The sequence below is a fragment of the Podarcis tiliguerta genome (genome assembly GCF_965153285.1).
Source record: "Podarcis tiliguerta genome assembly, chromosome: 6".
NCBI lineage: Eukaryota > Metazoa > Chordata > Lepidosauria > Squamata > Lacertidae > Podarcis > Podarcis tiliguerta.
This window is the reverse complement of record NC_139539.1, coordinates 88,986,867-89,010,165: the sequence shown is the minus strand read 5'-3', so window position 1 is coordinate 89,010,165 and position 23,299 is coordinate 88,986,867. Positions and strand designations below refer to the sequence as shown.

At 44.7% G+C, this 23,299-nt stretch overlaps 1 protein-coding gene across 2 annotated transcripts in view; it reads right to left on the bottom strand.

Moving 5' to 3' along the window:
• Nucleotides 1–23,299, bottom strand: part of CACNA1E (calcium voltage-gated channel subunit alpha1 E) — a 444,647-nt gene that overhangs the window by 21,304 nt on the left and 400,044 nt on the right. For both annotated transcript variants that reach the window (XM_083445434.1, XM_083445435.1), the window contains 5 exons: nucleotides 21,271–21,436; nucleotides 19,824–19,951; nucleotides 8,541–8,637; nucleotides 4,493–4,598; nucleotides 759–866 (listed from right to left, as the gene is read on the bottom strand). In XM_083445434.1, the coding sequence (XP_083301560.1) occupies nucleotides 759–866; nucleotides 4,493–4,598; nucleotides 8,541–8,637; nucleotides 19,824–19,951; nucleotides 21,271–21,436 (605 nt within the window). The remainder of the gene's footprint in view (nucleotides 1–758; nucleotides 867–4,492; nucleotides 4,599–8,540; nucleotides 8,638–19,823; nucleotides 19,952–21,270; nucleotides 21,437–23,299) is intronic.

Genomic DNA, 23,299 nt, shown 5'->3' with positions numbered 1-23,299 from the left:
AGTGACACCACACATGCGCTGTACATAGCAGTTTGCCGGCAGCACCGCTCCAGCGCCATACGGACGGTGCCAGGATTCTCTGCTCGCGGCTGCCGCAAACAGAGGATCCTCCATATGCAGCTGTGGCAGCGCAATGGCTGCTCGCATCGTCACGAGCCCCCGCAGGGTGCCTTCTTGTCACTCGCCCCCAGACATGGCGCCTGGGGCGCACTGCCCCCCTGACCCCCATTGTGACACCACTGTGTGTGTGTGTGTGTGTGTGTGTTTCTCTCTGTGTGTGACTTGCTCCAAAGGTTGGCTACTTGGAGGTGAGAATTAGCAAGAAAATACTTCAGAATTTCATTCTCATGTTTATGCCTGGGACCTAAAGATGGAGGATAGATGGTCACATTGCTTTAAAAAAAAAAAAAAATGTTTAGGGGTACTCTCGTTTTCCTACTCATATTGAAATACTGCCCCTCAATGAGGCCAAACTTATATCCACAACATGTTTAGAGGTATGTGTACCCCTGCGTACCCCCAGAAAAAAGCACTTGACAGTTGTATAAAATATCTGCAAAGTAAATGGCCAAGAATCAGGAGGTAAATGTGATCGTTTATCTCCCTTTCCTTTTTAACCCTTTGGCAATCAAGCATATTTATCTATGCATCCATCCATCCTTCCAACCATCTACAGCTTCCTACTTCTTCCAGTCTTCACCATCCTAGTCCTGTTATCATGGGGACCTTGCAGCCGCAACGCCTAAACAATAACTCACTTTTTGGCATAGGCACCAACAGGTCCAGCATTTTCTGTGAAAGGTGAGGCCAGATGGTCAAAATCTCTTTCTGGAGCTCGGAGTCCAGCTGTTGCCAGTCTGCACCACCTAGGAGAAAGCGGGTCAAAATGAAACTGAACAAACTGCTCAGATAAATGCTAGACAATGGCACGCATTACCAATCAGATCTGTACCCCACTCTTTCCCAAAGAAACTCAGGTGGATGTGCAGTACCTTCTATCACATGTGGTGGACCTGCCCCAAGGTGAAAGACTTCTGGGAAATGATTTATAATGAATTGAAAAAAAAGTTGAAATATACATTTATACAGAAACCAGAGGCCTTTCTTCTTGGAATAACAGGTTCGGAATTGCAGAAGAAAGCTGTTAAATTATTTTTGTATGCCACAACTGCTGCCCGAACCTTATTAGCTAAGAAGTGGAAAATGCAAGAAGTACCAACAGTGGAAGAATGGCAGATGAAGATGATGGATTTTTTGGAGCTAGCCAACCTGGCTGAAAAAGTCCGTGACCAGAAGGAGGAAGAGTACCAGGAAGACTGGACGAAATTTAATGATTATTTAGTTAAATATGTTAAGTTAATCTAATTAGAAAAAGCTTGCAATTGCCAGATAGGCTTAGGATTTAAATATGCAACGTGATTAATTAATATGTCTAATGCTGAATTGGAAAGAAAGAAAGATGTTAAGTGATTAAGTTAATTTTATAAGAATACTGATTTGAAAAATCATTAAAATGATATGCATTGAAATTCAACTAGGTGGATACGAGGAAGTCACTAAACAATGTTAATAAGATTAGTTTTAATAAGGTTATGATTTATGTTTGTTTATGTGTTTGTGTGTTTATAATTTTGTGAAAATCAATAAAAATTTTGAAGGAAAAAAAAAGAAACTCAGGTGGATGTGAGGTGGGTGGAGGGGTGTGTTTCATATTTTTTATCCTGACCACAACAGTGAAATATGTGAGGCTGAGAGCACGTGACTTGCCCAAAGGCCACACAGTCAGCCTCATGACTGTACAAGGATTCAAACCCCAGAATACCTGGCCCAAATGTAGACCTCTGGTCCACTATACCACAGTGCCACAGCAGGAAGAAATACAGAATTACCGAGAAGGGAAGAGTTCAGTACAGAACTGAACGCAAACATCAACAGAGGCCCATCAATGCACAGGGGCAACCATATACAGTATATTTAATCTAGAGCTTCTGCTGTCAACACTGGGCCTTGGAGGCACTCAGAAGAAGTATGGCTGATTTCGGGTACCTCCAAAGCTCAGAGCATCAAAGACAAGACTCCTCCCCTCTCTTGATGGAGAGGAGGGTGGAGAGCTAGCCCAAGACATGTCCCACTCCGCAAGATAAGGTACCCAGTGTTGGCCAAGTTATTTTGGCACGAGAAGCAGAGAATCTTAGAAGCACCTCTCCCTGGAACAACAAATTAAATAGCTAAAAAGGGTATCCTTAATGACATCCAAAATCAGATGTCTCACTCAGCCCTCATGGTCCTGGGAGAGAAACACCCACAGATTCTAACTAGATACCAAGGTCAGCCAAAATGAATGGACTCCTGGCATCAAGGTTTGGCACAGTTACCATTTTTCCTCCCATTGTGAGACTGTGGGCACAAGGTCATGGTAACTGTTAGAATTCCTGCTCCATGATTGCAGTCATGGGATTGTTGTCTATCATATGACGGTATATGTTTTGACTCCACAGAGTGGGAAGTGGCGGAGACAGGATGTTTGTGTTACTGTGTTCCTTGAAGTGGGACTATTGTCCTTTGTTCTTTCTCTTTGCTGTCTGATGCTAGAGAGAGGGGGAGCCATGTTGCAGTGCTCCGTGTGTGTTTATATGTAAATAAAGTAGATTAGCCAAAATGCTGAGTTGCTGAGGTCTGTTACGCAAGCTGCAAAGACTCTGCGGATCCCTAATGTCTGTTGGCATCGCTCGTTGTGATGTTCAGGCTAATGAAAGCTTTTGAAGCTCCTGAACGATCGACCAGGAGGGAGAGAACATGCCAGTCGGGCATGTGTCTCTGCCAGGGTCCCACTCAAGTGTAGGATGAGCACCTGACAGTAACTTGTCTTCATTTAGCAACGGTCTGGCAAGTTTAGCTCTGCAGGGGTCAAGTCCTGGCATCCCTGCCAAAACTAATTTCCACCTCCCAACCTGCAGGGCAGAAATGTTCCCCGCCCCCCGCTCCAGATTAGATCCTTTCACATACAGGAGAGCTTCAGAAAGCTACAACAGGTATCAAAACCAACAGTTCTTTCAGAGCTGCAAGTAAAATTCAAATGGTTGGGAATTAAGACACATTGGTGTCAATAATGCAGGAAATCTACTCCCCCCCTACATAAGTCCTACATACAACTTTCAAAATTATCTTATTATACACACTGCCGGTCCCTCGTTTAAGATACCAGGCCTACTGTAACCCACACAAGCCTTCTGTTAATCCCAAAAAGCTGATCCTGGTGGCTCCATTCAGATTCTGATCCTAAAGCCATCCCACACAGACCTGCTGTCACCAGCCTACTGCTTTCAGTGTATTTAGTTTTTAGGTCAGATTAAGAACGGAAAAGTTGTGAAGCCCTGGGAGAAGCTAAGCGAAAGCTTTGTGGATATCCCTAAACAACATGGGAAGACAGATGCCCCACTATTTCAGCGCCCGCAGGAAGTGACAAGCCAATAGGCACCCATCACATCTATAAGAGAAAAAGGGCCAGTGTGTTCCTAATTTATGCTGAATATCTGGAGAACGGATTTATTGGTGCTTGTCCCAGGGCTGGGGGAAAAGGTAGGTATGTCACAGGGGCAGGGAATGTACTTTGCTGCTCTTAAAATGTCGTGCTTTGGTGTGTACATACCACACATTTACAGCACATAAATAATTCTGGGGACTGTGGTTTGTTAAAGATGGTGGCGTAGGAAGGGGAGTGCGGTAGGGGCGGGTCGCCCGGGGTGCCACCACTGAGGGGAGTGACAAACTGGAAAAAATAAGTATTTTTAAAATAAACTTATTGAAGCTCCTCTCTGAGAGGTGGGCGGGGCTTCCTGGGTCCCGAATGCCACCCTCCTTGCCTTGGGGCCTTTGCCCCATCCCAAACCCAGCTGACCAATCAGCTGGAAGCACGGCAAAGGCAAGGCAAAGGCTGATTCTGCTGAGGCCAACTTCCTTAGCCCCCCACCAGCAGCAGGTGGTTTTTTTGGGCCGCTGAGGCGGCCTGTGGAGACCGAGGTGGCCGCCAATAGTGGCTGGGTTCCGGGGCGCATGTGGACGACCTCCTGGACTGCTAAGCCGAAGCTGCTTATGCTCACAATGTGCAGTAAATAAACCAGAAAATTACACTTGCCACTGTATCTTATTTTTCCTTCTTTTAATAATTTGAATGGGGGACGGGGGACGGGACAAGAAATTTTCCACACCAGGTACCACCTGACCTTGCTATGCCACTGGTTAAGGATGCTCAGAACTGTAGGCAAACTACACTTCCCATGATTCTTTGAGGGAGGCCATGTACTTTAAAGGTACAGCTTGTACACAGCCTTTATATTCACCCAACCATTTCTGAAGTGTGAGGGATATGGAGTAGACTGCCTAAACAGCTTTTTTCCCCTGCAGGATTCTCAGGCGTTGGACGATTGGCAAGATTCCCAAGCACTGGCCCCTTTGGCTGTTCCATCTCAGCCCCCTGCCCCCGCTGCTTTACCTTTAGCAATCTTAATGTCCAAAGCTGTTCGAATGAGCGCCATCAAGGTGGAGGAGAAATGGACTGTGTTGTCCTCGGCCACCGGCATATTCATCAGGACCAGCCTCTGCACAAGAGAGTGGGGGTGGGGAAGCGGGGGTGGGGGAAGCAGGCAGAAAACAATATCGAAAAACGTATCAGGGAGACACGAGAAAAGAGGGCTTAGAATGCATCAAGGAGGATAGCCAAAAAGGAGGGCAAGGATCGCCCCCTCCATCCCCCCCCCAGCTGGTATCACGCCCCCCCCCCCCCAGTGTGCCTACTTGCTGTCTTTTGCCATTTTTATTCATCTTGTCAAGCCTACATGTCGTTTTACTGACTTGGAGCAAGAAATAGGACTTTGCAAAGGAGAGACAGCCCCGGGGGATCTGTATCTCCATCTTTATCAGAGCCATTTTGTCTCTTGCCCCCTCCCCCGATTTTGTTGAATCTTGCACCCCAGGATACAAACTCAGGCCTCTCTGCGATAAACTTGCTACCCAGCTACATCCTGGCGCCCCCTTTTTGAGTTTGCGTTTAATTTATTTCAGAAGAAAGATTATGCTTGCAGAACATGATTGCCCATGCAATGGCTTGAACCCATCTCCAGTCTGAAGCGGGAGGAAAGAGAGAGAAAGAGCGGGTGCAAATGAAGAAAAACTGATGACCAAGGCAGGAGTGGGTAGGTCATGCTCCTTTTACCCCCAGGAGGGGAGACTGAAATGGCCAAATCCACTTCCCAGAGTGTACAGACTGCTTTGTATATCGTTCTGTGCTCCCCCCGCCACACCTATTCACCCAACCTCGTCCTTTCGGAGCCACCATCGACCCAAAACCATTAGGTGAAATTCAGGCTCAAAAGTAGTACAGTGGTGCCTCGCAAGGCGAAAAGAATCCGTTCCGCGGGTCTTTTCGTCTTGCGGTTTTTTCGTCTTGCGAAGCAAGCCCATTGACGGAGTAGCGCTATTAGCGCTATTGGCTAAAAAAGGGCTAAAAACGGCTTTTTAAGGGGGGGATTAGCGGTTTTGCTGCTAAAATGCTTTTAGCAGCTTAGCGATTCAAAATAAGGGGTTTTGAAGCAAAAAAAAACAAACCCCGAAAATTTTCGCCATTTTTCGTCTTGCGAAGCAAGCCCATAGGGGAATTCGTCTTGCGAAGCGCCTCTGCAGACGGAAAACCCTTTCGTCTTGCGGGTTGTCCGTCTTGCGAGGCATTCGTCTTGCGGGGCACCACTGTAAACATGCTTCTATTTGTGCAACATGTTTTCCCCCCTTGTGTGCTTCTTGCAACAGGTGAGCGTGAGTGCAAGTAAGCGCTGCCGTAAACAGAAACTAAAATCCTGGATAATGCCACAGACTGGCAAATCTGAACGGCTAAATGATATATTTTCAGCAGTTCTTCTCTTGTACAATCTGAACTCAAACGTGTCTAAGTCCTGAAGCTTTGGCTGCAACCCTGTCACAGAATGCACACAGGATGCCAGAATTTCCAGAATGGTGCGTTCTCTCACCAGATCATGGCCTCTAAGAACCTGGTCTGCAAATTCTTTCTGTTACTAACAAGGATTGAAGGACTGCTGCTTAATGCAGTCAACCACAGCACTCCGAACATCACAGATCCCTCTGTGGCTCAGTTCCAGAGCTGGGTGTTTCTGGCCATCTAGGCTGCATGAGTGCACCATGCAATTGTTAAGTCATGAGCTCTAGTCATGAAAAGTCTGAAGACAATTCAGCTTGGTGAATATTTCATGCTCTTTCTACAGCCTTCAGCCTTCCTTCCTTGTATTTCCATCAGTCAACACAGATTGAGCTGCACGTTTTTAGAGTGCTTGCCTATAATCTTTACAGTTAGTTTTCCATATGGCCCAACACAAGGGAACTAAATATATGCCATTCAGGACTGTAAAGGACGGCATATTTTATTGAGCTAGCTGGTTAACATAGAAGGGGAGAGCTGGAAGGGTCATGTTCTGGAAGGTTTCAGTTTTCAACTCTATCAGGCAGATAGTTGCTGCCTTGCCGGACATCTTTGGGAGAGGAAGAGGTTAAGGAATAAACCCTGCAGAAATCTGGAGTGGAGTCCCTAAGACAGTTGGATGATGTCTTGTGCACCTCCTTCTGGCAACTCCTGCAAACAAGCTAGTGCCAAATGTATTGCTCTGCTTTACTTTGGACCACATCAGTGAGGCCGAGAGTGGGGTCTTGTCTTCTGGGCAGCCCAGGACCTCCATACACACTGTCCAGGCTTGTACCCTAGAGAGGTCACTTCAGTGCTGCTAATGCAGCAGAATAATAATAATAATAATAATAATAATAATAATAATAATAATATTTATAGCCTGCCCATCTGGCTATGTTTCCCCAGCCACTCTGGCCAGCTTCCATCAAAATATTAAAATATAATAGTCCTTCAGATATTAAAAGCTTCCCTAAACAGGGCTGCTTTCAGATGTCTTCTAAAAGTCTGGTAGTTGTTTTTTTCCCCTTTGACATCTGGTGGGAGGGTGTTTCACAGGGCGGGCGCCACTACCGAGAAGGCCCTCTGCCTGGTTCCCTGTAACCTCACTTCTCGCAGTGACGGAACTGCCAGAAGGCCCTTGGCACTGGACCTCAGTGTCTGGGTAGAATGATGGGGGTAGAGACGCTCCTTCAGGTATATTGGGCCGAGGCCATTTAGGGCTTTAAAAGTCAGCACCAATACTTTGAATTGTGCCTGGAAACGTACTGGGATATGAGACAGGAGGCAGCAGTGACAAGTTACCGGTCTCTGCAGCCACAGCAGGTGCTGTGATTCTCTTGCAGATTCTCTTCACCCCTGGAGGCGCACTCCATTGTCACTCAAGACAGATGGATGCCAACAGCTATGCAATGCTACTCACCAGAGGTGGGGAATCTGTGGCTCTCCAGATGTTGTGGGCCTACAGTTCCTACCATCCCTGTTCATTGGTCAAGCTAGCTGGGGCTGATGGGAACCAATCTGGAAGGCTGCAGGTTCTCACCTTCTTGCTATTAAGTCCCAATGAGCTTGACAGGGCTTATTCCCATGCAAACATGCTGAGGACCATAGCCTTAACGAACGTTGCATAATCAGAACTTATTCTGATATAATGAACCATCTTGCTGCAAGGTGACTTATTTTCAGAGCGTTAACATAAATGCCTCATAAATGTGCTGAAAAACACATCCACCCATCAGATGGCAGAAGGTGTTCTAAGCAGGTGCAGATGAAACAATTGAGCAGGGTCCTTACTTGCTTGGAGGATTTCTGTTCATGTACACCTGTATGCATATAAAACGCCTTCTGACATCTGTTAAACACAGAGATGTTGAAGGAGTGTGGTAGAAGTGGACCTGCCTAGACCTTCTGGCCCTGTTAGCTCTTCCACATGGTCTTTCAACACACAGAAGGATTTGTGTGAACCATTTATGGAGTCAGGCCCCCTGGCACATTGATCCAGTAACATTCACTCTGTATGACAGTGGGTTTCTACGATCTCATATCCCAAAGGGCTTTGAACTGGAGAGGGCAGATGGAACTGGGATCCTCTGCATACAAAACATTTGCTCTACCGCTAATCTAAAGCCTCTCATACTTTATTGTGAGTCTCTCTGTTCTTCAGAACCGATAGCATAATAACTACGTGTACTAGCTAAAAATTACTGTATTTTTCCGTCTATAAAAGACACCCCCATGTATAAGACACCCCCTATTACCACTGTGTGTCTCCTACGCTGAAAAGGGATCACTTTAGCTTTCAGGCTCACTTTAGTTACACTGACATTACATACATTCCTCTCCTATAACAGCTTCCATTGCAGAGTATCGCACCTTGTGTGTCAGGTAAGTATTTCGTAGTGTGCAAGCAGACCAGTACTTAATGGTTTGTGAGCATTCGGTAGCCATAAAAAAACAAATAGTCCTTCCTTCCCCCCCCCCATACGGTCAGCCACCCGCACTTCCACCCCATGCTAATGTGTCCCCCATTTCTCACTGACCAGCAGCCCATAAAGGAAAGAAGGGTTTGTTCTACCTTATAAGCAACTTTGGAGGGACATCTCTTCCCGAGGCCTAGTGGTGGGGACATGAGAGTCAGCATTTCATACATCTCAGTGTAATGGATGCGGCCACTGGTCATGGAGGGGAAAGAGGACAACGGGAAAGGGAGGAAGATGCAGAGGAACGAAAGGAAGAAAAACAAGGCATTCCCAGAGACCCCAAAAATGCCCCCAAACAAAACAGAACACAGGGAACAGAAGAGAGAAAAGAACAGACAAAACAGGAAAAGAACAGGAAACCCATTAATCAATGCAAATCATACATGACAGCCTGTGCTGATGTGGATTTATATCGCCCCTCACACAGACCCAAGAATGGCACCGGCGTGTTTTGCCAGCCTTCCCATACATATTGGCTGGCGTTGGTGTCTTACGGCCGGTTTCCCCTTGCAGGTGTCGTGCCATCGCCCCACCTCGTTCCCAGGGCTGTGTGCAAGTGGTATATAAATCAAGATACACAACACTCCAACAAAGGGTTATTCAGGATATGGTGGTGCAGACGTCAGAGAATGGGCAGGACCTGAGCTGTTGGCAGAGCCTGCGTTCTTCCCCACCAAGTCCTGTCCTGAGATTCACGTTGTGGCATAACCCGTGGCTGAAGTGGCATGTACCGCCCGCCTCTGGCAGTGCCTATGCAACCGGAAAGCATCACCTTGCATAGGAGGGTAGTGAACCAGGCTCAAAGGAATGTGTTTCTTTTGCTTCCATCCAGCCCTGGGGATGGAGAACTTTCCCACCATGCACTGGTGCAAAGGCATGCTAAGTGGCTAAGAAAAGAAAAGCAGGAAGAAAATTCTACATGCCATGCTCTTCCCGCCCCCTGGTTCTTTCTCACATGCGGCTTCAAGTTTCACCTGGTTGGAGTTTAAAGAGTCTCGGCAGAGGCAGCTGTTTTGACCTTCTGAGGTTCAGGGTTCATTTGTGCTCCCCGCATTCTAAAGTAACCATAAAGGACACCCCCTGGCTACCTGAAGAAGTGTGCGTGCACACAAAAGCTTATACCAAGAAGAAAAAGAAGAGTTTGGATTTGATATCCCGCTTTATCACTACCCCAAGGAGTCTCAAAGCGGCTAACAATCTCCTTTTCCCTTCCTCCCCCACAACAAACACTCTGTGAGGTGAGTGGGGCTGAGAGACTTCAGAGAAGTGTGACTGGCCCAAGGTCACCCAGCAGCTGCATTTGAAGGAGCAGGGAATCGAACCCGGTTCACCAGATTACGAGTCAACCGCTCTTAACCACTACACCACACTGGCTCTCAAGTTTGCTCCAAGAACAAACTTAGTTGGTCTCTAAGGTGCTAGTGGACAATTTTTAATTTTTTTATATATTTTGACTGTGCCAGACCAACACGGCTACCTACCTGAATTTACTCCCTGGCTAGTACTCCCTGTTTTGTAACTTTGTCATTGCAGCGTCTCATCAGCCTATGCATAAGAGCTTCATGGAGAACAGCTATGTGGACTTCCAGTAGAAAAGGCACAACTACTGACTTGGGGGCTTTGTTTGGAATCTTTAAGCTCTTCCTCATCTTCCTGGGAAAAACTGACATGTGCCCTGGGCTAGTTGTTGTTGTTCAACGCCTCTATAAACGACTTAGATGAAGGAATTGAGAAGACGCTCAACAAATTTGCGGATGTCACCGCAAATAGGGAAGCGCATCTAATACCACAGAAGACAGAATCGGGACACAATATGTACTCAACAGATTGAAGGACTGAGCCCAGCCTAACAATAGGGAGAAATGTAAGGTTCCGCACTTAGACAGGAAAAAACAGATGCATAAATATAGGATGGGGACACCTGGCTTACTAGTAGGACATGTGTAAAGGATCTAGGGGTCTTGGTGGACCACAAGCTTAACACAAGGCAACAGTGTGATGCAGCAGCAAAAAAAAAAAAAAAAAGCTAATGCTATTCTAGGTTGTATCAACAGAAGTCTAGTGTCCAGATCAAGAGAAGTAAAAGTACCATGCTATTCTGCCTTGGTCAAAGCACACCTGGAGTACGGTGTTCAGTTCTGGGCACCACCATTTAAGAAGGATATTGTGCAGAGGAAGGCAACCAAGATGATCAAAGGTCTAGAAACCAAGCCTTATGCAGAATGGTTGAGGCAGTTGGGTATGGTTTTTCCCCAGGAGACTGAGAGAAGATGCGATAGCCATCTCCAAATATCTAAATGGCTGTCACATGGAAGAGGGAACATGGTTGGTTTTTTCCTGCTCTGGAGAGTAGGACCTGAGCCAATGGCTTCAAGTTACAAGAAAGGAGATTCTGACTAAGCGTCAGGAAGAACCTTCTGACAGTAAAAGCTGTTTGACAGTAGAACAGACTCCCTTGGAAGGTGGTAGACTCTCCTTCCATGGATGTTTTTAAGCAGAGGTCGGATGGCCATCTGTTATGGATGACCCTCAAGGTCCCTTGAAACTCTACAATGCTGTGGTTCTGTGGTTCTAAGTATGGGGATCAGTGGAGAAGAAGAATAAAGATCACTTCTCCATATTCTCATCATGGATGCTCTTACTAGCTTGCAGATGAGACAGACAAACAGAGAAAGAAAGAATGATATAGGTTCTAAGTGGTTCTAAGTATGGGGATCAGTGGAGAAGAAGAATAAAGACCACTTCTCCATATTCTCATCATGGATGCTCTTACTAGCTTGCAGATGAGACAGACAAACAGAGAAAGAAAGAATGATACAGGAGAAAATTATCCCAAGGTGCTTAGAAAGGGCTTCTCAAAGTGGAAAGCTAAGCATTTCTCCTTTGTTCCCAGAAGGAGACACTGGGAACTTCTGCTACTGGGAACTTGCCTCCTACTTCCTAAGTCAGGTCTTTGAACTTGCTCCAAAGGCCTTCCTTTTATCTTTGAACTAAGCAAATATGAGCACATTAAGAGCTACATCTACATTAACTGTATTATTTGTAGAGGTCATTCGTTGTTGGTTAGTCATTTAGTCGTGTCCGACACTTTGTGACCATGTCTTCCACTGCCTCCTGCAGTTTGGTCAAACTCAAGCTGGTAGCTTCGAGAACACTGTCCAACCATCTCATTCTCTCTCGTCCCCTTCTCCTTATGCCCTCCATCTTTCCCAACGTCAGGGTCTTTTCCAGCGAGTCTTCTCTTCTCATGAGGTGGCCAAAGTACTGGAGCCTCAGCTTCAGGATCTGTCCTTCCAGTGAGCACTCAGGGCTGATTTCCTTCAGAATGAATAGGTTTGATCTTCTTGCAGTCCATGGGACTCTCAAGTCTCTTAATTTCTTGTTTTTTGTTTGTCTTGTACTTGATCATTTGTAATGTCCACCTTCCCCCATTTTAAACATGGGCCCTTTATTTAACATGTCTAGGCAGTCCTTCTGGTGGCTTGCGCATCATGAAAACAGTTTTTACGGGAACTTCTACATTCGAGGGGAGCTTGGCTTGTTGATGTTTTTATCCAAGGACCGGCCTTGAAATGCTCTCCCTCCCTAAAAACTGCTAGTTTCAAAGTAAGACAGATATGTTCAAATCTGATTTCCTTCTCCCTCCCCCAGATATTAGGTCTGTAGCCCTGAGTGAAACATTTCAAACTGGGAATTATATATAATTTTGTGGTGAGCAATGAACTAAATCATAGCTCTGAGACCTTGCAGTAAAATCTTGTGAGAAACAGAAGGACAGGACATTGTGGGGGCAGAGATGGCAAACGACTGTGGAATAAGTGAAGTTGAAAACTAAGGGCAATTGGATTTTCATGACTATAGAAAAATGGCAAGTATTTGGATAAAAGCCTTTTTCTTCCAAAATGTTAGAAAAGCCAAATGCCAGTGAAAATCTGGCCAAGCCTTGGTCCTGTACACAGTAAATGCTACACAGGTAACTGTCAACTTGCCCAATGATCTTTTGATGACTGTAACCGATTGAATCCCTAGCCGGAATTAAGATTGCCGAAAGAAATATCAACAACCTCAGATATGCAGATGACACAACATTGATGGCAGAAAGTGAGGAGGAATTAAAGAACCTTTTAATGAGGGTGAAAGAGGAGAGCGCAAAATATGGTTTGAAGCTCAACATCAAAAAACCGAAGATCATGGCCACTGGTCCCATCACCTCCTGGCAAATAGAGGGGGAAGAAATGGAGGCAGTGAGAGATTTTACATTCTTGGTCTCCATGATCACTGCAGATGGTGACACCTGCTTCTTGGGAGAAAAGCAATGACAAACCTAGACAGCATCTTAAAAAGCAGAGACATCACCTTCCAACAAAGGTCCGTATATCTAAAGCTATGGTTTTCCCAGTAGTGATGTATGGAAGTGAGAGCTGGGCCATAAAGAAGGCTGATCGCCGAAGATTTGATGCTTTTGAATTATGCTGCTGGAGGAGACTCTTGAGAGTCCCATGGACTGCAAGAAGATCAAACCTATCCATTCTGAAGGAAATCAGCCCTGAGTGCTCACTGGAAGGACAGATCGTGAAGCTGTGGCTCCAATACTTTGTCCACTTCATGAGAAGAGAAGACTCCCTGGAAAAGACCCAGATGTTGGGAAAGATGGAGGGCATAAGGAGAAGGGGACGACAGAGGATGAGATGGTTGGATAGTGTTCTCGAAGCTACCAGCATGAGTTTGACCAAACTGCGGGAGGCAGTGGAAGACAGGAGTGCCTGGTATGCTCTGGTCCATGGGATCATGAAGAGTCGGACATGACTAAACGACTAAACAACAACAACAACAACAACAACCAATTGTTCTTGCTGTTGCTGCCAAGTTGGGAGAAAACCTACATGATTTCTATTATCTCTCCATGATCAAAAGGCAGTTCTGTAAACTCACTATGGGTTGTGAGTGTCAACCATGGAATGCAGTAAGTTCTAATGCTTTCTGAAACTGAACTGCATGAGTACGGAAAGGCAACAAAAGATTTGATTTAGCTATGAAAGATGCGTTTTAAGACCCAGGCATCTGGTGCAAAAAGAAAACATGGGCTGATACCACATGTTCTTCCCTCGCCGAGGGAAGCAGTGCAAGAACCATGAAGGATGGTCCCAAACATTAACGTATTGCAAAGATGCATTGTTGTGATTTGTGAAGCACATTGTCCCATGAGCGGCAATTCCTGTACAATATCAAAGGCAAGGTTTCTCATAACCCTGTCTCTTGAAACAGCTCTTTATTAAAAGGGACACACTGAAGTAGAAGCCTATTTGTTTTGAACATGATGGAACGATTGTATTGTACCTGCGGCAGATTTCAGACCAAGGAAAGAGTGAAATATGTCTCAGACAAGGGCTTCCTAAACAACCTCAACATTACTGGGTGATGTGTCAAGGGAACGGAAGATGCTGTTTCTTAGACATCTTTAGCCCTAGAAAGCAATGGTGAGGAGGACTTAAAAGCAAAAGGAAACAAAGAATGACTGGTTTGTTTACTTTTCAGGGCTGCGAAGGGGCTCCATTTACACTGCACAATAATATTACAGACAGCTGTTTATACCAGACAAAATTTGGTAGCCTTTTGCCATTCATACCAGTGCCAAAGGTTGTTGCTTTTGCTTATACACTACAGCTTATGTCTTATTTTAGACAAAATGATTCACTCTAGCACATGTGTAATAAGAGTATATTACACCATAATGTCACCAGGAAAATAATCAGTGACGTATTTATGTGGAGGCTGAACACTTGCTAAACTTACAGAGTTAATTATTCTGTAAGGTTAACCCATCTTGGCTGTCATTTGTTAAATCACAATAGAAATCATCGGGAGTGGGTTTCAAGAATGAGTTTTGGAACTGGCAAAGGAATAACACACAAATCTGAGGTTCTTTTGCAGCTTCTCTTATGGAGATGACAACTTAGATTGCGTTTTTACTTATTTATTTTGAAGTTTACTCAAATACAAGGGATGGAACAAACTTTAATCCTAGTCCTCATCTAAACTGAGTATTTTTTCCCCTTGGCATAATGAAGGTTGAAACCATTGTTTACTGACAATGACTTGGTTGCAAAGAATAAACAGCCAAAGCTCTCAAGAAATACAAGTGATCAGAGCTTGTAATTTGCAAAAATATAAGAACAGTCTAAATGCTTTCAAACAATCTGTCAGGTCAAAAAAATAAGAATTTGACACGTGTGTGTGTGTGTGTGTGTGTGTATAGGGAAAATAGAGATAGCCACATCGGGCAATGCTTTCAAATAAACATTCATTAGGGCCTAAGGTCTTACTGAGATGGCAGTCTGCATCATTTCAGACTGCATGGGAGATAGAGTCTTCTTTCATACAAAAAAATAAATAAAAAATATTCCTTCCACATAGAAAAATAGATATTGGGGGCAAGGGTTCTTCTAGATTAGCCTTCTATCACCTGACACACTAGTTTTCTTTGTTGAGTGGGGTTTTAAAACTTTTTGGATGAGGAGTAGTCAGCTGTATGAGCCCTCAGGGTACAGCAGATGTCACCAAGAGCTCGGCATAAATCAGGATGTTGAGTCTGGCAAACTGAATAGCAGTCTTAGGAGATAAATCGTGAACCCCAATGGCTTTACTCTGGAGGGCCAGAAACAGTGCAAGATTCGATAACCAGAGCTCCTGTGCTTAAAACTGTAACACCTTCACAACCGAGTCTCTGGTGATGACATCTTTCTCCCCATGTCCTCCTCGCTTTGCTTTTTGTCCCTCAACCCCTTGCCTCGCATTTTCTTCTGCATTTTTTTGTAGCCGCACTGGTTAAAGAGCAATAGCAATGCCCACTCGGAAGATAAAAGATGTGCCGTCAGAGAGGGCTCTGATCCGAGAGGCAAAGGTTGTGCTTCCCGGGTGTATTATCCGTGCGCAGGAGACACAACCCACAAAAGAAAAGAAAGGAAGGAAAACCTTTAGAGGACCAGAATGAATTTGCAGCTTAGGCAGACAAACCAAAGCCTTCTCCCCACCATCCCTTCCTGGCCCCAACAGCTGCTGGTTCTGAAAGGGTGTGGATCTCTTTAAACTCAGGTTAAAGCAATGCCTGATGAGGAGCAGTGGTGGCAGAGCAGAGGGTCGGGAAGGAGGGGTTTAACAGGATGTTCCCATTGCCGGGTTGTGGCTGGGGATCGGGAGGCAAACCTTGTACGCCACCCTGTAGGGGCAGTTCTCTCCCAGGCCCAGAGGAGGCGAGATCACCCGTACTAATGTGTACATATCCTTATACAGGATCCTGCCACTGGAAAGGAAGCACAGGTGCGTTAATAGGGCTGCTCAGGAAACGGGCAAGAGGATGCAAGTGCAAAACTAACTGATGGCACCAGAGATGTGCAACTTTCCCCTTCCGTCTCCAGCTCGGAAAAAGCTCTGAGTGGCTTGTGGAAAAGATAGATACTGCTCTGACTGGGAAGGTTGGTTCTACAGTGTTGGATCCCATCCCATTTGTCCACAAAGTGAGTACGAAAGGGTCAAAGTTGTCTTGATCTGAGGCTGAGAAAAGATGCAGCATATCTTAGCCCACATACAGACCCTTGTCCCTGGATCAGCCAGAAGAGTTTTGCAAAGCTGGTTATTTAAATAAAGTCAACACACTTTATTATTATTATTATTATTCTTTAAAAAAAAACACCTTTCTGGAGGTGCTAAATCGGTTTCGTTCCCATTTTCTGAAAGCGGAAAGTTTTGTAAGGAAATGTCAACGAGTTGCTCAGAGTTGCACAGTGAGAAATGTTCACTTTTCACAGTGAAATCTGACTTTAATCTTCTCATTCTTTTCCCATTCCTTCGACAGTTTTCCTATCTGGCAAATGACCCATAGGAGAGGTGTGAAGAAGTTCACAATGGATCTCCTATTTAATCCTGTTTCCCCACTTTGGCCTGTTTCTCACTGAGGTGATAAATCTGTGCCCTGATTCTCACGTAAAAAAACTGCCCATACAAATATATCTGTATCTGACCAGACAGAAAGCCAGAATATCAGGAAGAAAGCTAGGCTACAGAGCCCTTCTCGCTGATATGCTAGTTTTGTATGCAGACGCACATTTTGTGTATGTGGGGACACAGTCATGGGACCTGTTACAGCCCAAAGACAATTGTATCAGCCCAGAGAGAACCAAATTTCCAGTCATGGGTTGCAGAATTGGCCTATCGTGGCTTGCGAGGTGCAAAACCTTTGGTCTCAACTCCCATCAGCCCCTGCCAACGTAGACAATGGTCAGGGAGGATGGAAATTTGGCCGCAGGCTCCTCACCCCTGTTTGTTGTTACTTAAAATTACCACTTTAATTCAGAAACGCAATCATTACGCTGTTTTTTAAATAGACCGATTAAGCAAACGTGTGCCAAATATGAAGGCGGATATCCAATAATCCTGACTTCTCACAGCAATGCCAACTTTCAAAAAGAGAGTCTGAGCAAAGTGCAAGACTGCTAGGGGAATAGCAGTAGGAATTTCAGAGTCTGAGGGGGCAAGGTAAGAAAAGGTAAACCAATTTTTATATTTACACTAAGGTTACCAGATTTTTTTTCAGTGAATTCGGGGACACTTTTCAGCTTCAATGGATTTTGTATGGGGACTGATTTGTAAATCTGGGGACTGTCCTCGGGAAACGGGGATTTCTGGTGACCTTAATTTACACCCCAATTACCCCTCCCCCAAGAAAAAGCCAATTATTATTTTCCCTTTTGTTTAAACCCTAACTAATCCTATCAACTCCTCAATTGTTCAAGAAAATTTGACATTCCTGCTCAAAATGAGCTTGCGCCATGAAAAGAACAGTCTGATGCGACCATAGCTGTCAACTTTCAGATTTGAAAATAAGGGATCAGCAGCCTCACCTGCCCCGGAGACAGTCTATGGGATATCTAACAATCCGGGATAGTAGCAGGAAGCAGCGGGAAACGGAGCCGGAATAAGGGAATTTCCCGCAAAAAAAGGGAAGGTCGACAGCTATGGATGCTACTAAAAGCAGATACAGAGCTCAGAAGAGTAGATATGCTTGCCTGTGGGACCTTAAATACAAATATGTTTATTCCTAACTTTTCACAAGCTATTTCAGGGGCAGGAAGCAGAATAAAGCTGGTGGGCTGGGTCTCAGGAAAGCCCTTCTGAGACTGGCGCTCTCAAGCAGAGCAGATCCCTGCCCAAAGTGGGGTTTGCAGTTGGTGCCCATTGCAGCCATTGAATTGAGTGCAGGCATTCCCAGTTGGGTCTGCAGCTGCTACCAATCAGCTACTATGATGTCATCTATGACATCACATATGATGTCACGTGTGGGACAGGTGGGTGTGGCCTAGGAGCCTTGCCGCACCTGATTTAGGCATATGGACTGGAGGTTCCCCATGGCCGTGCTATTTGATAAGTAGGCCCTTGCCAATGAGTACCCAATGCCACAATATTTGTTTACTTATTTATTTAAAAACATTTTTAGACTGGTCTAAAAATATGCCTATCCAAATTGCCTATGCAAAGTGCTTCCCATTACTGAAATATTCTGCTTTAAAAAACCAAAAACAAAACACCACCACAAGAAAACAAAGTTTTCAGACATGCATTTTTTGTACACACCTTAATTCAAAATGCACATTTTTATATCCACTTGAGCCTAAAATACTATTTTTGGCACTTTTTTGAGACTAAATATTTGGAGAAGTGCAAAAACCAAAGGATAGCTGCATTCCAATTCATGAATTAGTTCAGGAAATGTAAATTGGGTCAGTTTACTTTTAAAGGTGGGCTCAAGCATCCTTCATTGTGTGTGATGGGTTTTGCTGGTATTTACCACTTCAGGCTGATGGTAAGGGACCATATGTTTGAATGATCCTCCATAATAATAATAATATAGCTACATACACAAATGTAGCGTATTAAAGCAATAGTTCCTGATGTTCTAGATATCTATGTGCAGAAATCTTTTATATATGGGGACATTTAAAAGATACAACCCCCAATGTGTATGGCATAAGTGGAATAGCCTAATGAGAGCTACAGTGTTGAGAATTTTTCCTGTGTGTTTCAGCTCTGATTTCAAAGGTGATAATCAAGATCAACTGCTCTTTATAACCCATATTCTGTGTTACATTCAAGGCTTGACATCAGGCATATCCAAAGTTCGTTTCAGGGGCCTAATCCGGCCCACCGGTCAGTTTATTCCGGCCCCTGTGGCAGTTCATTTCATGGGGTAAAATCCTAAAAAAACTCTCAACAACTTGGCCCTTCACTTCATCCAATCTGGCCCTCTTTGAAAAAAGATTGGACACCACTGCTTTACACCGTTGCAAAGGAAGAAAGAACTATGGCCGAAAAAATACAAAAGGTCACGCACCATAAACTAATAATATCAGGATCACAGCAAACTGGATGAATTCAGGTAAAACAATAAAACTAGGTTTCAGGTAGGCAAAGGCAGATTCACGGCAATTAGGGAGATTCCAGAATTGCAAGAGCTCCAGAGAGGACCCATCGCTTTTCTAGATTTGTGAACATTCATGCCGATTTTAAAAGGACTGGAATCTCAGGGTGGTCCAAGCCAGTTCTTGGAGAAAGATCAACATAAAAAGGCTTTCAAGTTCTCTGGCAGGAAATCTGAGGTCTCAAAAGCTTACTTGTGGCGGCAAACAAATGTCAACGCCACTTCAGGCTAAGCACTGGGGTCAGGCAAGTATGTTGAAATGCCCATGGGAGACATTCTAGAAAACAATATTTTCTGAAGCATGCCTGAAACTTTTTTTGGGGGGGTGGGGGGAGTAGTGAAGACCACCAGCCAGAGGGTGGCCACTCAGATGTGGAAGTGTGTGCAAGGAGTTGTTTGCAATCTCCATGCTGCAGACCCCAAAAGATGCCACAATAAAAGCAAAAAAGAAATCACAATCTTGCACACACCAGAGCTCTGATCAGACCACGGCTCATCCTCAGTGCGCTTAGTATAGGATACTTGTTTGTCATTCACATCAGGCATGTTTGCCGCAAGAAACATGGGTGCATCTCTGGCAGACCCAACTGCTTCATAAAATGTGAAACTGCTCTTTTTTTCATGGGATTCCCAGAGGCAGCTCACAAAAAGCATTACTATAAAAATGCAGAAAACCCTGACCTCAGAAAATATTAATAAATAAAACCTGAGCTTTAACCCTTAATTCAGACCAGCTCAAACTCTGCATTGTTTGGGTAAGCAAAACGTCTTCCAATGCAACTTCTAGGCGGCTTCCCATAGGCACATTTGGAGCCTGAAGGGTTAATTCCCTTCCATCCTGTTTGTCTTGGGCATCATTTCTAAACAGATTTTGCAGAGGGCTTAAAAACAGGGGGCGCCTACATACCACGCAGCTCTGTCATACTCTGCCCAAATCCGGACAAATTCGTCAAGGTGATGCGGTCCCAAGATGGAGGAATCTCGAGTCAGGTATTCAAAATTGTCCATGATGACAGCCACAAAGAGATTGAGCATCTTAAGTAGGGAGGAAAGAAGAAGAGCGTGTAACAAGGAAAGTCTGGAGAGAAATTGGCACAGTTCACATTTCAATGCAAACCTACCGAATTGATAAGTCCTCACCTCACACAATATCTTTTGAAATTCATATTTCATAATTCATTTTGTGATGCAACCAAAGCACACATTGGGGAAACATGTGGTTAAATTCCATATATTAGTGAAAACAACATAGAGAAAGGTATGTGTAATGGTTCTAGGGGTTGCTCGTGCGTAAGCAAACACCTGGCTGGGTTGCCTGAGTGAACCTTTTCTGTCCGGACAGCCACTCACCCGTGGCTGTCTCAATCGCTTGCATAATCCGTCAGTGGGCGTTTCTTAAACTTCTTCCAGCAAAGAAGCTCTTTGACGCATAGTCTCCTCCTACTCTCTCTGCGCGAAAGCCTTCTGCGCAAGGAGGGCGTAGGCAGCGGAGGACCCCTACTCTCCCCGTTGGTCCCTGGCAAGGAGTCATGGGGCCGTCTCGCCGCTTCCCCCATCTGCCCCCCTTCTCCACTGGTGCTACGCTGATTCTCTTCCCCAGAAGATGGGCTGCCTCTCCCAATCCCGGGACGCTCTCTGGAATCCCTCTGGATTTTGCTCTCTCCCTCCGGCACTGATGGCAGTTCCCTGACAGTATGTTGTTAGGGGAAATCGCTTTCAAAAACTGTGTGCATTGAGGCAAAGTTGCAAACAAACATGTGTCTGTCGGGAGAAATGTAAACTAGGATCCCGACCTATTTTCACAAGAGAAGGAGAAGAGTTTGGATTTGATATCCCGCTTTATCACTACCCTAAGGAGTCTCAAAGCAGCTAACAATTTCCTTTCCCTTCCTCCCCCACAACAAACACTCTGTGAGGTGAGTGGGGCTGAGAGACTTCAGAGAAGTGTGACTAGCCTAAGGTCACCCAGCAGCTGCATGTGGAGGAGCGGAGACGCGAACCCGGTTCACCAGATTACGAGTCTACCATTCTTAACCACACAAGACCCTTCAGAAAAAACATGCTAACCGATGTGGAAATACTGCAATCCGAGTTTTAAGTGTAGAAAGATGAGAAACTGAGAGAAACCAAAATTGACAGGCTCATCCATCCAAAAAGAGAAAGAGGACAGGGGTAAGCAGAGACAGAAGAGAGCAAAAGGGAATATAAATAGATGGAGAAAAAGAGGGAAAAAATACTGTCAAGCAGGTTCCTGTATGTGGCACAATGACAGCGAAATCCTCTCTCTCTCTGTTCCATGTGGAGGATCCTTCTGGATTCCATTAGGGGCAAAGGGGAAGGAAAGTGAGACTCACCAAAAAGGAGCAGAAGAAGATAAAGGAGACAAAGTATACGTATGCCAGATTTGTGCCACATCGCTCATTCTCGTTCTGCCCAGATGTTGCTGTGGTGTCCGACTCACATCCTTTCCCTTCCAGGCATGAAAGCATGATCTCCTGCCACGCCTCCCCTGTGGCGCTCCTGCACGCAGAACAAACACATCTTCCAAGTTTACTGCTTCGTTCACCAAATCCCTCGCAATTAATTGCTTCTTGCATCAGACAACCTCCGCTGCTTCAGTGGAAGGCATAGCCACATCGGAGCAGACTGCGCTTTGATTCCAGCAGTACTGTATTTTTCACTCCACAAGCCATACCTGACCTTAAGACGCACCTAATATTTATAGGAGGAAAGGGGGAAAGCACCGTGGTTTTTTTTGGATAAGCTCAAAGTTGTGCAGCTTCTTTTGCAAAGGGGAAAAGCCCCCTTTTTTAGGATCAGCTCAAAGTTGCTGAGCTTACTTTGCAAGGGGAAAAAATCCTGTTTTTATGGGGTTCAACTCACAGTTCTCAGCTTCTTTAGGAAAGGAAAGGGAGACGTTTCTACAGTTTCCAGACAGATAGTCCAATCATCCAGTCACATGTCGCTGGGGAAACAAACAGCCTCTGTCTGCAGAACATTCAACAATGGAGGCCTGGCCAAGGGGGTAAGGCTGGAAAGGGAGCCAGCGATCGACCACACATTCGGTCCATAAGACGCACAGACATTTCCCCTTACTTTTTAGGAGGGAAAAAGTTGTCTTATGGAGTGAAAGCGAAGCGGGTGGCGCTGTGGGTTAAACCACAGAGCCTAGGACTTGCCGATCAGAAGGTCGGTGGTTCGAATCCCCGTGACGGGGTGAGCTCCCGTTGCTCAGTCCCTGCTCCTGCCAACCTAGCAGTTTGAAAGCATGAACTGCAAGTAGATAAATAGGTACCGCTCCAGCGGGAAGGTAAACAGTGTTTCCGTGCGCTGCTCTGGTTTGCCAGAAGCGGCTTAGTCATGCTGGCCACATGACCCGGAAGCTGTACGCCGGCTCCCTCGGCCAATAAAGCGAGATGAACGCTGCAACCTCAGAGTCGGTCATGACTGGACCTAATGGTCAGGGGTCCCTTTACCTTTATGGAGCGAAAAATATGGTAGTTTAGGGTGTCTATGTGTGGCAGGTGGGGTGGGGGGGAATAGGATCTGCTGTCCCAAAAAAGCAGTGGTCCTAGTTCATGCACCATCAGGGTGGATTTGACTTAAACCAATTCAATTTAAATCACAATTTAAATCACTAGTCAGTAAGACTTGATTTAAATCTTTTTTTTTTTTTTTTTTTTTTTTTTTTTTTTTACAGAAAGACTCATTCTTGCTGGTATAAATCTTAATATTTACAACCAGATGAAGGTTTCCTTTTTGGACTAATAAATTTTCAGAGTAGCTTTTACAGTTATATCAAAAATTACTGATTTGGTTATACTATTAGAAATACATAGACAGATAATTATGAAATTATTGTGAGGTTCCATAAGTTAACTGTTTATATTTCGACAACTTTTCTGCTGTACTTTATTGGAAGGAGAAAAATAATCACTAGTAACAATTTAAACAATTTATTTAACTGAAACAATAACATTATAGCATATGTATCCATGTTTGTTAACTGATGTGGTTAAACAATTTTTTTAAAAAAAACTTAGACTGAGTTTTAGCACACATGAAAAACTTAAAACAAATCCTTATTTCCTGATGAATAGCCTTTGGACTATAATGTAATTTAAACAGAAAACTATCTTTAGAAAGATTTTTCCTCCAAAAGCATTTTATTTTAAAAATCCAATTTAAATTTTAAAAAATCCATTTTTTAAAAATCATTTATTTTTATCCACCCTGCGCACCATGTAGTGCCACACAAATAGGGGCGTTAGTGGCAGGGAAGGAGAGCAACAATTAACCCAGACAAGCACAGTCCGCACTGCTGAACAAATTAAACTACTTTTTTCAGATAGTTTACGATGATCCCACATTGATCCCACATCT